This window comes from Amblyraja radiata, chromosome 11 (genome assembly GCF_010909765.2).
Source record: "Amblyraja radiata isolate CabotCenter1 chromosome 11, sAmbRad1.1.pri, whole genome shotgun sequence".
Classification (NCBI taxonomy): Eukaryota; Metazoa; Chordata; class Chondrichthyes; order Rajiformes; family Rajidae; genus Amblyraja; species Amblyraja radiata.
Window position 1 is genome coordinate 13823205 of NC_045966.1, and position 17443 is coordinate 13840647.

Here is a 17443-nt window from a genome sequence, read left to right on the forward strand (position 1 = left end):
TGCCTATGTACAATATATTTTTTCTTGGGATGTAGTCTTTGATAGCATCTAATTGTCCCTGAACTGACAAGCCAATTAAAAATCAAATGTTGGTAACTCTCAAGACAGATATAGGCTGGATATACTTCCTTCTCTGAGGGACAATAGTGAACCATATTGATTTTTTAATTCCATTACAGTAGTTTCATCATTATTGTTAAGACTTTTTTATTACCAGATGTTTTAATGTATTTTATTGGAAGTACACACACACACACACACACACACACACACACACACACACACACACACACACACACACACACACGCACACACACACGCACACACACACACACACACACACACACACACACTAACTACCTAATCACAGGCAGCAACATAGCATGTATTTAATATATCACAAAGCGTGTAAGTGTTCATATTCTTAGGATTTTATATAATTTTGGAAATTATAACAATGTTTCAACATAAATATTTCAAATCAATATTGATATTGATATTGAGTTTTCGTATTTATCAGCAGTGAGTTGCATGATTTGGTTATTAAATACATCAAACATTTTAGTTTTCAGTATTGAAGACGTTAGTGGTCAGTTTACAAGTAGATTGGTGACTATTTAAAAAAATTCCTTTAGTTTCTCAAATTTTGGAAATATTATTTGAACTTATTGCAACTAGTTTTAATATATTATCAAACCCCTTTTTCTGACTAAACCTTGAGAGGTTAATCAAGACAAATCCATTTTCATCTCAATTCCTAGTTTCCTCTTTAGATGACTCTCTTCTCTACCTATTCCTTAATCTCCATCTGCATGTCTGGTTTTAATTCTAGGCCGAGTCAAGAATGTTTTATTGTCATATGTCCCGAAGTCAAACCATGAAATTCTTACTTGCAGCAACACACAGATATGTAAACGCAAAGAAGGGTCTCGACCTGAATTGTCATCTACTCCTTTTCTCCAGAGATGCTGTCTGACCCGCTAAGTTACTCCAGCTTTTTGTGTTTGTCTATGGTTTAAGCCAACATCTGCAGTTCCTTCCTCCTCATTACATTGCTCACTTCCGAACATCCATGCCTTGTTCCTTAACCCCAAATTCTATCTCACTTTCTTCAACCATTACCCCCTATAACTCTCTTGACCACCAGGTTCAGATAAAGCTTCGTCCCAACAAATATCTGTCTCGTAAATACCATACAACATTAGCCTCAACTATGAACTATGGATTGTCTTTGGTTGCACTCAGGATGGCAAATTTGTTTGCATTTGTACTGTGGTTATTAATTTACTTTAATTTAAATCTTTATTTATTATATATTTTCTGTGCATATATAGTGTTTACAGGCCTGTTAAACTGTTGCAAATAAGAATTTAATTGTTCCGTTGTCGGTACACATTCTTGGCTCCAATTCCTCTTTATTTAATTCCCAACTATCTTCTACCCAATTGCTGTGAACAAAGTCATGAGAATACATCTATTAAATACAACGTTACCAGCACCAGCAATTAGTTCTCTCCCGGGTAAATACACACCCGATTTTGCTGCATCTGCTCGGATTCCTTCATTGTCATGCCAATCTTTCTTCCTCAGCGCCGTTCCAGTGAAAATGGCGTTTTGTCTCACCTTGATTGGTAAACCCTTTTCATATATAAAAGAAAAGAAATAGCATCAGACCAATTTAAAATAAAAGATATATTCAAGTTGTATGGGTAAGTATGCTTGGTTAACAATTTATTGTTGGGAAACCCATCTATATTAGAAATTATAAAGTTCATTACAAAGTTCAATTCTGAAATGAGACACATGTCAATGTATTGTAGCACGATGAATACACCAATGATGCAGTTTTTCATTTTCTAGATTTTCATTACAGATTGATTTTGCAATGTGAATAAATTGCAACTAAATGTTCAACCATGAAGAATTGGTCTTCGTATGTACCATGTATAAAGAAAAATATCCATATATTAATAATCATTTCAAAAATAATGTCAGAAAATCATTGGTATAACTTGAAAAATTCATCACTTGAACATGCACAAATTGTGAAGGAACGGTTTCCACAATAGACTTCCAGACTACAGATCCACAGGGGAGTATTTCTCTGGCCCTACACTCACCCTGGAACATCTGGATAACAAGGCCACCTACATCAGGCTCCCATTTATGACTACAGCTCTTCATTCTACACCATAATTCCAACCAAAGTAATCTCCAACCACCTGGAACTAGGACAGAGCAACTTCACCACATCTCCTCCCCCACCCCCAGGCCCCTCTCCACTGCAACTGACATACACCGCAATCTGTCAGAATAGGCAACAAAGCATCCTCCATGATCATTCTTAACAATGGTGGCCCACAAGAATGCTTTTGAGCTCATTACTATTCTACCTAGACACTAAATTCTGTTCTATCTCCATTCACAAATGTGCAGATGGCACAGTGTAGCGGGCTGAATCTCAAACAATGACAAAATGGAGTACAGGAAGGAGATAAAGAGCTCAGTAACATGGTGTCAGGACAACAACCTCTCCCTCAATGTCAACCAAATGAAGGAGGTAGTCATCGACTTCTGGAAGTAGGTAGTGTACATGCGCCAATCAGCATCAATGCTGCTGAGGTGAAGATGGTCAAAAGTCTCAAATTCCTAGGCATAACTACCACCAAAATGTTGTCCTGTTCCAACCATATTGATGCTATCGCTAATAAAACACAACAACCTCTACTTTGTCTGAAAACTTGGTAAATTCAGCATGTCCCCAATGACTTTTACCAATTTTTACAGATGCACCATAAAAAGCATCCTAGGGTGCATCACAACTTGGTTTGGCAACTGCTTGGCCCAAGACCAGAAGAAATTGCGGATGCAGTTTTAAGGGTCTGTCCCACTTGGACGACTTAATTCACGAGTTTAGAAGACCCTAGACGAGTTGAAAAAAATGTCAAGGTCGTGTTGACTCACCGAAGAAAAAGACCTCCTACGACTATGTCTACGATCTCCTACGACTATGTCTACGACCTTCTACGACTATGCATACGGCCTCCTACGACCCCCTTCGACAGTCTTCCACACCTAAGACCAACTACGACTAGCTACGAGTGGAAATGATCACCTGATAAAATGATGTCATGTTTGCTTTTTTTTTTTCTCGGGCCAGTTACTGACCTACGACTATCTACGACTACCATCACGACCTACTACGACCTACCTACGAGTAAAAAGTATCAAATTTTTCCATGCCGACTCGTGGACATTTTTTATCAGGCCAGACAAAACGGCGCGACCTACTTGAGGCCACGAGTACGCGGAGACCACTCACGAGCATGAGGAAGAGTTACTAAGACCTCCTACGACTCCGTGGCGACCATGCTGCGAGTATGAGTCAAGGGCAAACTTGGCAGAGGTCGCCAATTAGGTCGTGAAAGTGGGACAGGGCTTTATCCATTATTCAAACCAGTCTCCTCCCCCCCCATCCTTGACTCCATCTACATTCCATGTTACCTCAGGAAAGGAGTTAGTATAATGAATAACCATTTACACCCTGGTCACTCCCTCTTCTCCTCTCTCGTTGGCAATAGATCCACAAGCTTGAAAGCACGTACCAATAGATACAGGAACAGCTTCTTCCCCGCTGTTACCCAACTACTGACTGACCCTCTCACAAGCTATGGATGTAGTTCCAACCTCCTAATTTACCACATTATGAACCTTGAACCTTTTTTTAAATCTACACTTTCTTTGAAGTTGTAACACTTTATTCTGTACCCTGTTTATTTTCTCTTTGCACTACCTGTTGTACTTGTGCATGATTTGATGTGCGGTATGATTTGCCTGGACAGAACTCAAAACAAAGATTGCATTGCCTCTTGGTATGCATATCATAATAAACCAATACATATAAAAGACATTTCATTTACATAACCATTACATTGCTTTACTACTGAATTACTAATGGACAAACTTCCGGTATAATTCATTCCTAAAAACAAATAGCAAATTGTTCAATTTTAAGGCAAATCAAGGAGCATGAATATTTTAGTGACAGCTTTAATACTGAAGAGTCATGAAACTAGAAAGAATGGTCATTAAATCAGACTTTACAATTTTATTGTTGGTAAAACTAACTATGTTGCACTGAAACTGACAAGAAAACTTGTGTTTGTGGTTTAACATGGAAATCCCAGAGTTGGTGTCAGTGATCCAAACAAATCCTGTGGATTTAAATTTGCAGAGCCTCCATTATGCAGCAAATTATCAATGAAAATAACAATGGCATGACAATGGTACTCAAGGTTGTTATGATGTGGCACCAGCAGTCAAAAACTAGGACCAGAGACTCAAGTTTTTACCTCCCACCATGCAGCAAGGGGTGTCAAATCCAAATTATTAAATAAAATGGATTAATAGAGTCAATATCACTCAGTACGTATGAAGCCACAGACTATCTTGAAAAAATCATGGATAAACACAAAAAGCTGGAGTAACTCAGCGAGTCAGACAGCATCTCTGGAGAAAAAGAATAGGTGACGTTTCGGGTCGAGGCCCTTCTTCCGACTGAGTCAGGGGAAAGGGAAACTAGAGATATAGGCATTGTTGTTGAGAGAGAGATATAGAACAAATGAATGAAAGATTATGCAAAAAAGTAACTATGATAAAGGAAACCCAGGCCATTATTCGCTGTTTGCCAGGTGAGAACGAGTACAGACAATGAGACTCAACAAGATGACTTTGAAGCTGGTACGACTCGTATTTAACACAAGGCGCACTAAAATCTAACAGATTTTGTATTTAATGTACTCATATTTTTACATTAAAAAATCTTCAGTTTCTCATACATATTACACAATACTTACTGTACAGGGATAAGAAATGGCACAGAATGCTACAAAAGAACTTGACAAAGCACCAAGTTACCACGAGGGGGCATAATAACTGCAAGACCATATCACTGGCAGGATTAAGACAGAACACACTTTTATATACAGCTGCTGCTCTGAGACAGTACTGGGATTATAAAAACTGTGGTAACACCAGGATTTAAAGATTTAAAACAGGAAATGAACTTCATTTAGACATTCAACTCAATGTTTTAACTTAATTATATAATCACCAAAAATAATATTGAACTATCCTGGGCATAAAGTGGTATTTCCTAATCCATTTGAAATATTACTAGTCTATTCAATTGTTCCATGGGTGGTAGTTATAGGCAGGCAGGATTCCAGCATTTCCAGGATTTCACAATACTAAACAAAACCTTCCGTTTTGAACAGAAAGGGGGAAAGTAATTCCCCCCCCCCCCCCCATAATTATCAAGTTTTGTAAGAATTAGGTACATGAGGTACATTGAGGGTAAAATTTGATATTTCTTAGTTTTTTGTGTTATAGAGATACAACATGGAAGCAGGCCCTCTGGCCCACCGAGTCCACCTGAACATTGATCACCCATTCACACTAGTTACAATACAATACAATTTATTTGTCATTTGAACCCCATTGAGGTTCAAACGAAATGTTGTTTCTGCAATCATACACACAAGAAAGAACCAAGACACAACACAATTTACACAAGCATCCATCACAACGCATCTCCTCCTCGCTGTGATGGAAGGCAAAGACTTATCTCTCCCCTGCACTTCCCATTCCCCTCCCGATGTCAGAGTCAAAGTCAAAGCCCCCGGCGGGCGATGGTAATTGTCCCACGGCCATTAACGCCGCGCCGGGTGATGCAAGGCCGGGTGATGCAAGGCGTGACGCAAGGCCACGCATTCTATGATGTCCCACTTTTCCTATATTTTAAGGGCAATTTACAGAGGCCAATTAACCTACACGCCCGCATGTCTTTGAGAGAGCATCCGGAGCAAACCCACGTGGTCACAACGAGAATGTGCAAAACGCCTCACAGACAGCATGCGAGGTGAAGTGAGGATCGAACCCGGGTCTCTGGTGCTGAGAGGCAACAGCTCTGCGTGCTGCATCACTGCACCCCCCCCTCATGGCCTTTATATGTGGCCATTTTTCAATAGTGGAATATGCTTTGACAGACCAGCTAGAATAGATTAAAAACATTTGGGCAACTAGCATACTCAGAGGTCTCCCTGGTCCCAGCCACATGTAGCCCTGGAGAGTCTCCAAGATTCCCTTTCACAAAGCATACATCATCCACAGGCCTTTTTCTTCAGCAGAAGACAGAAACAAAAATCTGGAGTAACAGCAGATGAGGCAGCATCTCTGGAGAAAAGGAATGGAAAATGTTCCTTTTTTTCCACAGATGGTGTCTGACTCGCTGAGTTACTCCAGCTTTTTGTGTCTGTCTTCGGTTTGAACCAGCATCTGCAGTTCCTCCCTACACACTGTTCTTCAGCGGTCTGTCCTGGTTTCACTGATCCCTGGAAGGACTGTGCCACCATTCTTCCTTCCACGATAGCATCGATTCATTTACTAGCAATATTCTCGTAACTTTCGATCGCATGGAATCCAAGATGAGCTAGCTAATTAGATTACAAACTGGCTTGGAGGAAGGAGGCAAAGTGCCGTTGTGGAGGATTGTTTTTCTGATTGGAGGCCTGCGACCAGTGGAATGCAGCAGAAGTCAGTGCTGGGTCCACTGTTGTTTGGGTCGACAGTAACGATTTGGATGACAATCTTCTTTAACATTGTTGGATGTTACAACATCGGAAGCCTGGATCGCCTCGGCGCAGAGGGAGAATAAGAAGGAAAGAGACAAAAACTTAAGACTTTTGCCTTCCATCACAGTGAGGAGTATTCAACTCACTGTGGTGGATGTTAATTTGTGTTTTTTGTGTGTGTTTTTGCCATTTTTTACTATATGTAGGACTGCAAGGCAACAAAATTTCGTTCAGACCGCAAGGTCTGAATGACAATAAAGGCTACTTTACTTTACTTTACTTTGGTAAATTTGCAGTTGACACCAAAATTGGTGTAATAGTGGAGAGTAAGGAAGGGCACAGTGGAGGTCCACCAGAATGATGCCCAGGTTAGGAGTTATTAGCTAAATGGAGAGATTGGACAGACTTGGATTGTTTTCTCCGGAGGTTTACAGGGAGACTTGATACAAGTGTATAAAGTAACAACAGGCATAGATAGGGTAGACAATCAAAATCTTTTTCCCAGGAATGGAAAAATCTAATACTAGAGGGCATAGCTTTAAGGTGAGAGGTACAAAGTTCAAAGGAGATATGTGGAGCAATATATATTTGTTTACACATGCTGCCAGGGGTGGTGAATGAGGCAGATATGTTAGTGGCATTGAGAAGACTTTTGGATAGGGATATGGATATGCAGGGAATGGAGGAATTTGTGTTATATGCAGGTACATAGAACATAGAAACATAGAAAATAGGTGCAGGAGGACGCCATTCGGCCCTTCAAGCCAGCACCGCCATTCATTGTGATCATCCCCTATCATAACCCGTGCCTGCCTTCTCCCCATATCCCTTGACTCCACTGGCCCCTAGAGCTCTAACTCTCTCTTAAATCCATCCAGTGACTTGGCCTCCACTGCCCTCTGATAAGTGATGGACTTAGCATCATGTTCAACACAGGCATGTTGGGCCGAAGGGCCTGTTCTTGCGCTGTACTGTTCTATGTTCCCAAAATCTCAGTTTACAACAGGATCTGTCTGGAAGTGTTGTTTGCATCGTTAAATGTCCCATTAAGGAAAGGTTTTAAGGATGATGCCTGCAAAGCTAATTGCCAGCAGTTACAAGAACCTCCAGTAGTTCAACAGAGAACACTGCACTGAATTCAACCCCATAAGTTTCAGTGTTAGTAGTGTAGAGGGGAAACAGGCCTTTGCTATTCCATAAACCACTTTAACGGGCTATCACAAGCTGGGTAGAATAATCCACAGTACTGTTTTAATGCCACTAAATAGGTTGCAAAGCAACATGTAGACCCCTGCTGGTAGGAAAATTGTCCTGCGGATTTTTAATCTGGTAAAATGATTCTTAAAATGCATCGGAGTACGTCTATAATAAAATTTAGTATTCAATTTTTCTGCTATCGTCATCAATGCTACAGAAGAATGAAAGATTGTCATATATATGTATATATATTCCTGTGAAAATAATATACGTTACTTTAAAGATTTACATAGCCAATGTTCCAGACAAAGACAAGGACGTATGGCTTGGACCTTGGACTTTCACAATGGCATGCTGCAAAATCATCCAGAAAAATTGTCCGTTGTGCCATCAAATAGGTCTTGGTTCCATTTTCAATCTGATTGAGTTAGCTACAATTAGCCGCAAGTAAAGCAGATAATCAATAACTCTATAAATCTGCAGCACCACGTGAAAATAAAAATTAAAATAAAATCAACAACTAAATTTACAAAATAAAATCAACAACTGGGCGGCACAGTGGTGCAGCGGTAGAGTTGCTGCCTTTCAGCGCCAGGGTCCCGGGTTCAATCCTGACCACGGGTGCTGTCTGCAAGGAATTTGTACATTCTTTCCGTGACCGCGTGGGTATTCTCCGGGTGCTCTAGTTTCCCCTCATATTTCAAAGACGTACAGGTTTGTAGGTTAATAGGCTTCAGTAAGAGTTATAAATTGACCCTAGTGTGAAGGATAGTGCTAGTGTTGGGGATCTCTGGTCAGCACGGACTCAGTGGACCGAAAAGACTGCTTCCACGCTGTATCTTAGAAAATAAAATAAACACTGAAGACATAATTAAAAAATCACAAATAGATCAGATTAAGGGTAATTTAAATTATTTTTAATCTCATCCTTACAACACAACTGTACACAGCTAAAGGGAGCAGGGAAAGGATGGATAGGATAAAGGGAATATGACTGATGGGTTGAGCATATTCCTGTGGGCATAAACTGTTGAGAAAGCCATCAGACTGACATTTTAATGTGGGGGAGAAAACACCAGAGGCATGAACAAGCTGTGATATGTAGAGCTGTGGAGAATGTCCAACAGGTCAGGCTGTGCTAATATTTCAGAGGGATGGCCACCAGTAAAAGTAGATCATAAGGAATAGTAGAATTAGGCTATTCGGCCCATCAAGTCTACTATGCCATTTAATCATGGCTGATCTATCTCTCCCTCCTAACCCCATTCTCCTGCCGTCTCCCCACAACTTCTGTCACCTGTACTAATCATCCATCATTCCTCAGACAAAAGAGCATATCCACTCCTTTACTGCCATAATTTCTCCCAATCACAGATATCCCTTTTGCTCACCGAATGCCCTCCTTCCTGGACCCCCATCTGCTCTGCTACAGAGCCTACCTGTTTATCTCTGTTCTATTGAAGGGTCCCAGAACTGAAACTTCAACTGTTTCTCTTTCCACAGATGCCATCTGACATTTGGAGATTTTACAGCATTTTATTTTATATCAGGTTTTCAGCATTTGAAGGTTTTTTTTAAGTTGCAGGACACCAGGAAACTCACTCAGTCACAAGTAGAACGTACAAACTCCGTACAAACACAACCCGTAGTCAGGATCGAAACCGAACCTCTGGTGCTGTAAGGCAACAACTCTTCTGCTGCGCTACTGTGCAGCCCGATACAGAGAAAACAAGTTACCTGTTGTTAAATGATAGGCATTCCTCTTAGAAATAAATATTTGCTTATACTTTCTTAACTTTGCCACTCTCGCTTTTAGATCTGAGCCTTTTAGTTCTATTACACTTTTTTTATTATCCCAAAAACTACATGGAATTCTATAAATCACCCTTGAGAAGGAAGAATCCTAACATAAAATAGCTCACTCCTCCGACACCTGCTGTTTGTGATGTTTAACATCGGCACACCCAAGTTTTTTAGCCTTCATGGCCAAAAAGATCTGGATCATGGAATCTGGCAGGGGTGGGTGGGGAGGCACATAGGTTCAAACAAATGTTCCTATTATCTCAAGGATATAGAGTCAAGCATTCCGATTTAACGCGCTAACGAGACAACAGTGTCGCAAATGACCCAAAGCATCTCGGTACTATAAACCGGTAATAATTCCACATACTTGCAAGTTCAATCATTGAACATCAACACTCAAGATATATTAAGTGAAATCAAGTATTTTCTCTGGACTTTGTGGTGAAATTGCCTGGGTTTGGTGGTTGCCATTTCTTTTTTACTTGCATTGGAATCCATGTCTATATTCTATGTTTAACTTCTGGCAAATACAATGGGAAAGGAAAGGCAAACAATAAAGTAATTAATGATTAACTACATTTATGCGCCCATACAGTGACTCCATGCTGTGAATGTGCCCCTTAGTAGATAGCGAACCGCACATACACTCTGGGTGAGAATAGTGCACTGCTGCCAAAGCTCCACATTGCCTTTTAAAACTCGTAATAGTAAATTAAAATCATTTGGTGGTTGTCAACATTATATCCCTGCCAGCTGTATTCTCTCTTCATTCCCTGTGTCCAAATTCAAACTATGCCCCATTCAGCATCTGCATTATGTCCTTTGATTTAGGTGGCAGCAACAGGTAAAATGTAAAACACAGATTGAAAAGGTAATGTGAAATATTGATGGAAATCAATTTCTCCATTGTGATTCATTTCAATGGGCGGCACACAGTAGCGTAGCAGTAGAGTTGCTGCCTTACAGCACCAGAGACCCGGGTTTGATCCTGACTATGAGTGCAGTCTGTACTGAGTTTGAACGTTCTCCCAGTGACTGCGTAGGTTTTCTCTGGGTGCTCCAGTTTCCTCCCACATTCCATAATGCCCCTGTCCCACTTAGGAAACCTGAACGGAAACCTCTGGAGACTTTGCGCCCCACTCAAGGTTTCCGTGCAGTTCCTGGGGTTTTCTGTCAGTCTCCCGACCTGCTTCCACTACCTGCAACCTCCGGCAACCACTTGCAACCTCCGGGAACCGCACGGAAACCTTGGGTGGGGCGCAAAGTCTCCAGAGGTTGCCGTTCAGGTTTCCAAAGTGAGACAGGGGCATAAATGTGCAAGTTTGTAGGTTAATTGGCTTCTTTCAACTTGTCCCTAGTGGTTAGAGTAGGACTAGTGTATGGGTGATCGCTGGTCGGTGCGGATTTGGTGGGCTGAAGAGCCTGTTTCCATGTTGTGTCTCTAAACTAAACATACCATTTTAATAGAGTCCCATTGATGACAATTAGCATGAAGTAACACTGTCAGTATTGACAATTAAATATTTTCTCCATCTTCATTTCCACAATCACTAGCTTTATCTTGATCCTTGATTACTTTACCTTCACTTTTATTCCCATCTCTCTTCAATACAGAACTACAAAAGGTACAGATACATTGCATGGATGGATTTGCATGAGTTTTTCATTTAGGTAAGTCTGCTCTCCTTATACCAGACGTCTTACTTCTGCAATCCTTTTCCCGTACACAAATTGGAAATTAATTTATTTGGCTCACCAAAGTAAATTGGACCAGTTATGAAATTGTGAAATTCTCAAGCTGATACTCAGAAGTTTGGGATTTTCATTAAAATTTCAATACACCATGAATGATTGGTAAAGTTGAGACATTTTCATATGATATTTACTTAAATTTGAAACAGTCTTATTGTGTCAGACCAATACATAATAAGACGAAGATTCAAGTTTAAGTAAATGTTGTATGAAAATATCACAATTTTTCCAATCATTCACGGTGTACTGAAATGTATACTTTTATACAGATTTTTTACTTGGATCCTGGCTTGCAACAACAGAGAGATTTTTGGAGAAGGGTGAAACTTGCCATTCAAAGTGGTCCAATGGAAGTATTTATCATTCTGAATTAATATGTTATTTAAAAAATATATTGCTACAATGTTTGAATGTGTTAACTTATGTATTATTTTCTTAATTGTGGAATTCATTGCCACAGACAGCTGTGGAGGATAAATCATTGGGTGTTTTTAAAGTGGAGATTGACGGGTTCTTTATTAGTAAGGTTCTCAAAGGTTACAGGGAGAAGGCAGGAGAATGGGGTTGAGAGGGAACGATAGGTCAGCCATAATTGAATGGTGGAGTAGACTCAATGGGCCTAATTCTTCTCTTATGACTTATGAAGTTAATGATACCATGTTAAGTATGTTATTTTGGTGGTGATTCCTTCATCACAAAGTTTGAATTCATACCAGATCTCATTCCTAATCAGCTTTATGTACTTTGATTTTCATTTGCTCCTTGACTGCAGGAAGTGCCCCCCTCAGACAAAAAGATGTCTGGACGAGGAGAGGCACGTCGGTTCACGGGAACAGATCCAGTACGTTGATCACGCGGGCCAGCCAGACTTTGGAAATGGCACCAAAACATGACAGCGCCCGCTTGTGTAGTAAATGCAAGAAGAATTTCACTGTGCAGTTGCATATGGGACAAATAAATCACATTGAACCATTTTAAAACATTTGTAATTCCTTCCAAAGTCTCACTTTTCCTCAAATTCATGTTACCTCTGCTCCCGCAACTGAGATGGAAGCATTCTGTCAACCGCCCCTTCATCATTCAATCTACAAATTACTCCATAACTGGTGACAGCAATTTCTGGTGCTCACATTTCATACCTCATATTCTTGAATTATATCCCAATTATTTGGAAGCAAACTTTGTTGCAGTACCAGAGAGTTGTACCAGAAAGGGGAGAAAACCCACAATCCACTCCACCCTGGCCACGCTCTCATTTCAATCCTGCCATAGGGAAGGTATAGGAGCCTGAAAACTGTAACTGTCCAGATTCAGAAGCAGCTTCATCCCTACAACCATCAGGCTATTAAACATTACAACCTCTGTAGATCAGTGTCACTCATGGTGCGCAAGGCATAGGCAACAGGCCTATTGCCGTTGCCATCATTTTGAAGACATGCTGCGCCTAGTCCGTGTTGTGAGGCTTCACAAGTCAGTGTAACCGGTAGTTTAGGATCAAAGTAAGTTAGAGTAGGAGCACTAGACATCTGATGCTTAACACTAGATATCTGCTCTGTCGAACGCTTTCAGTTGTTGCTCGTGCCAAGTCCAAGCAGTGTCTTTGTGTGTAAGTAGGCGCAATGGGGCTGATATTTTGCTGAAACCTAGAATGAATTTGCTCAAATAGTTAACCATGCTGAGGAATCTCTGCAAACCTAGCACGTCTGTGGGTGCTGAGAGCTCGTTGATAGCACTGGTTTTCGCTGGATCCATTTTTAGGCTGTCTTTGGTAAATATATGGCCTATGTATTTTACCTAATTCGCTCTGAATTTGCATTTTTGAGGGTTCAGCTTGAGATGGATGGCCTTGGCTCAATCCAAGACCTTTGTCAAATTGGCATCGTGTTCTTTGACCGTTCTTCCAGCAATGAGGATATCATCCACTACGATGGAGCATGGGTAACCTGCAAACAATTGCTCCATAGCTTGTTGAAATACTTCACAAGCAGAACATATCCCAAAGGGCATGCGAATAAATTTATAACGCCCGAATGGAGTGATGAAAGTGGTCAACTTAGAGGAGTTATGTTCCAGCGAAATTTACCGTCGGCGCAGCAATCTCATCCACAGTGCACGTGGGATAGCGGGGTCAAGATTCAAGATTCAAGAGAGTTTATTGTCATGTGTCCCAGATAGGACAATTAAATTCTTGCTTTGCTGGATCGTTTAATTGCTGTGTTTAAATCCTTGGGGTTGATACAAATTCGTATCTCGTCTTTGTTCTTCTTGGTAGCAACAACCATGGTGGAGACCCAGTCCGAGAGGAGTGATCACACCTAGAGACACCATTCTGTTAAGTTCACTTTGAACACGGTCCCGCATAGCGTGGGGAATCTTATGAGCCAGACAAACAATTGGAATTGCCTCAGGGTCAATGGTAATCGTGTACCTGACAGGCAACTTGCCCTGCTTATTGTCAAACAAATCCTTGTAGGATTTGATGGTTAAAGTCACAGTCTGTAGTCAGAGGACGGACAGAAGGGCTGAAAGTAATCAGACCCATGTCTAGGCATGCGTTAGCACCCAGCATGCAACGGCTCCTCTGCCAGTGACGACTTCGCCTGTGCCACAGTCTCCTGCTTCGTCTCCAGGAATGCTGGTTCAGTCCCCTTCATCTGTACAGCCACCTGCTCTGTCCCCAGGAAGAAAGAATGGAGATGGTCTCTATCGTACACGTGCTGGTCGTGTTTGTAAGCCATGATCACAATGAATGGTGGTGCTGGCTCGAAGGGCCGAATGGCCTCCTCCTACACCTATTTTCTATGTTTCTATGGTTGTGAAGTACCCTGGCTATGTTTGACTTTCCTGCAGTTTATTATCAATTGCTATGTATGCCTTATTTAGTTAATGGGGTTGTACTGTTGTTGATTCTTTAAGAGGGAGGATGGAGATTAGTGTCACTCATGTTATGAGTCATGCTTTTGTAGTTATGCCCACTAGCTTTACAGTAACCCTCCCCACCTAGTTCCCGCATTATTAGAAACACGTGCCAGCATGAAGTTACCTTTGCTATGTCGTTAATAAAGTCTTTGGACCTTTATTATGGTGTTAGGCTTCAGTTATTTGGACAGCCACAACACAACAACCTCCAAATAAGCTCTGAACTATACACTTGAGGACATTATTTTTGACTTTCCACTATTATTGTCTGTTTATTTTCTGTTTGTTATATTTAAATTACTATTAAAACACAAAATACTTGTGCAGTGACAACAGGATAAGTGCACAACCAAGAAAACAAAGTCAAAAGCCAAAGTAGTATCTAAACTATCTATACACACTTATGCAATAGGACAATAACTAACTTCATATTCAGTAATAAGCTATCTACATGTTGACAACCACACCAGCTAAAAGCTCTGAACTACATATACTGGGGGACATTATATTTGTCTTTGCACTATTATTGTGTGTTTATTTGGCTGTTTGATATGTATCGGGGTATATATAAAACTAATATGGTGGACGTGGTCTACATTGATTTTCAGAAGGCCTTTGATAAGGTGCCGCATATGAGGCTATTAAAGAAGATGAGAAAACTAATATAATGTGTTTAACAGAGTACGATGTTTACATATCTGCTGTGCTGCTGTAAGTAAGAATGTAATTATTTGCTAAACACTTTAACTCCCCATTCCATTCCCACACTGACCTTTCTGTCCTGGGCCTCCTCCATTGTCAGAGTGAGGCCCAGAGCAAATGGAGGGCAGCACCTTATATTACGGTTGGGCAGCTTACATAAGGTCATAAGTGATAGGAGTAGAATTAGGCCATTCGGCCTATCAAGTCTACTCCACCATTCAATCATGGCTGATCTATCTCTCCCTCACAAACCCATTCTCCTGTCTTCTCCCCATAACCACTGACGCTTGTACTAATAAAAAATCTATCTAGCTCTGCCTTAAAAATATCCACCGGCTTGGCCTCCACAGCCTTCTGTGGCAAAGTATTCCACAGATTCACCACCCTCTGACAAAATAAAATTCTCCCCATCTCCTGCCAAAAAGAACGTACTTTAATTCCGAGGCTATGACCTCTAATCCTAGACTCTCCCACTAGTGGAACCATCCACTCTATCCAAGCCTTTCACTATTCTGTATGGTTCAAATGAGGTCCCCCCTCATTCTTCTAAACTCCAGCGAGTACTGGCCCAGTGCCCACAAACACTCATCATAGGTTAACCTGCTCATTCTTGGGATCATTCTTGTAAACCTCCTCTGGATCCTCTCCAAAGGCAGAACATGTCAAACTAGGTGAGGATATAAACAATAAATAGTATTCTCCTGGACAGTGTTTCAGATCAGAAAGATCTAGGAGTACAGGTGCATGGTTCCCTGAAAGTGGTGCATCAGGTGGGCAGTGTGATGAAGATGTTTGGCATAATTGCCTTCATTGGGAAGGGTATTGAGCGAAAACATCAAGACACAGCTGTACAAGTCGTTGGCAGACCACACTTGGGAGAACTGTGTGCAGTTCTGATTGCCCAGCTGTAGGAAGATTGTCATTAAGTTGGAAAGGACATAGAGAAGATTCACCAGGTTAATACCTGAGCTGTGGGCTGCAGTTTTATGGAGAGGTTGGATAGGTTGGGACTCTTTTCTTTGGAGTGTAGGAGGCTGAAGGGTGACCTTATTGAGGCATAGACATCAACAGAAGGGGGATAGATAAAGTGAATGTTCACAGTATTTTTTTACCAAAATTGAGGATTCTAAAATTCGTGGGCATATGCTTAAGATGAGAGAGGAGAGATTTAGAGGGAATCAATAACTGGCAAGCGTTGCCAGAGGAAGCTGTAGCATCAGATGTAATTATGACTTTCAGAGTCATGGAGCCATAGTAATGGAAACAGGCCCTTCGGCCCAACTTGTCAATGCTGACCAAGATGCCCTGTCGATACTAGTCCCACCTGCCCACATTTGACATATATTCCTCTATCACCAATTACGAGTTTTAAAAGACCTTTGGACAGATATATGGACAGGATGAGTTGAGAGAACTACAGGTCAAATGGTGCCAATTTGGTCAGCATGGACAAGTTGGGCCAAAGGGCCTGTTTCCGCGCTGTACAGCTCTGGGAAACGATTGCCCCATCATTCAAACGTTTAACAGGAACAGGGAAATGAAGCACCACGCACACACATACAAACTTTACTCCTCCACTAAAGGAAAAACCAACAATGAAGGGGAACCAGGAGAGCTCCCTCCTCTGGATCCAAGGGCAAAACTTGAAGCATTTTAAAATAACTATTCCCAAGTCTTTTACTGGGAGCCTCAACCTAAACACTGAGGACAAAACTAGACCTACAATTGGTATTTTCCGATCGCAAAATAAACACACACGACACAGGGGTATTATTACAGCAATTACTTTACTTTAACATTTGTTTAAAAGAGTTAACCCCTGATTAAATTTTTTTTAAAAGGTTGACATTTAGCCACCATTCATTCGTCAGTCCCCGGCCCCGTTGAACAACACAACAACAAAGCAAATAGCAGGCAGGAGGAGGAGGAGGAGGAGGGGGTGTATTGGAGAGCGTTGAGTTACCTGTACGGCTTCAGCCGGGCTGACGAACTGCTTCCCTTTGTAAAGAGACCAGAGCCCGGTGTTGTGCACGAACAGGACAGTGAGGAGGATTAAGCCGGCCGCTTGCAGAAGCCGCTTTTGCCTGCGCCTCATCTCCCGGCGGCGGGAGGGGGGTGTGTGTGAAGGGGAGAGTTGTCCGTCAGGAGCGGGAGCGGGAGCGGGGCGCCAAGCAACAACTTTCTCCCTGCGGCCGACCGGCTCCTCACAGCCACTCTCTGACTAACTCGGGGACTTCCGCTCCACTCCGAGTACTACCACAGCCCTCAGAGCGGGGGGAGTCGCGTCAGGCTGCCGGTATCGCCATCGCCGCCTCCCACTCTCCTCTCTTTCGCTCTTCGCACTTTCGCTCTCCTCTCTCCTCCTCTCCTCTCTTTCCCTCTTCTCTCTTTCCCTCTTCCTCTCACTCCCTTCTCTCTCTCTCTCTCTCCCTCCCTCC

General features: G+C 41.7%; 1 protein-coding gene across 1 annotated transcript in view; it reads right to left on the reverse strand.

The window, feature by feature from the left end:
* The window catches only part of galnt10 (polypeptide N-acetylgalactosaminyltransferase 10), a 58703-nt gene extending 41603 nt beyond the window's left edge, over positions 1–17100 (reverse strand). The window contains exons 1-2 of the mRNA XM_033029353.1: positions 16969–17100; positions 1533–1638 (exon numbers count right to left, since the gene is read on the reverse strand). Of these exons, the coding sequence (XP_032885244.1) occupies positions 1533–1638; positions 16969–17100 (238 nt within the window). The remainder of the gene's footprint in view (positions 1–1532; positions 1639–16968) is intronic.
* Between the last annotated feature and the right edge of the window lie 343 nt (positions 17101–17443).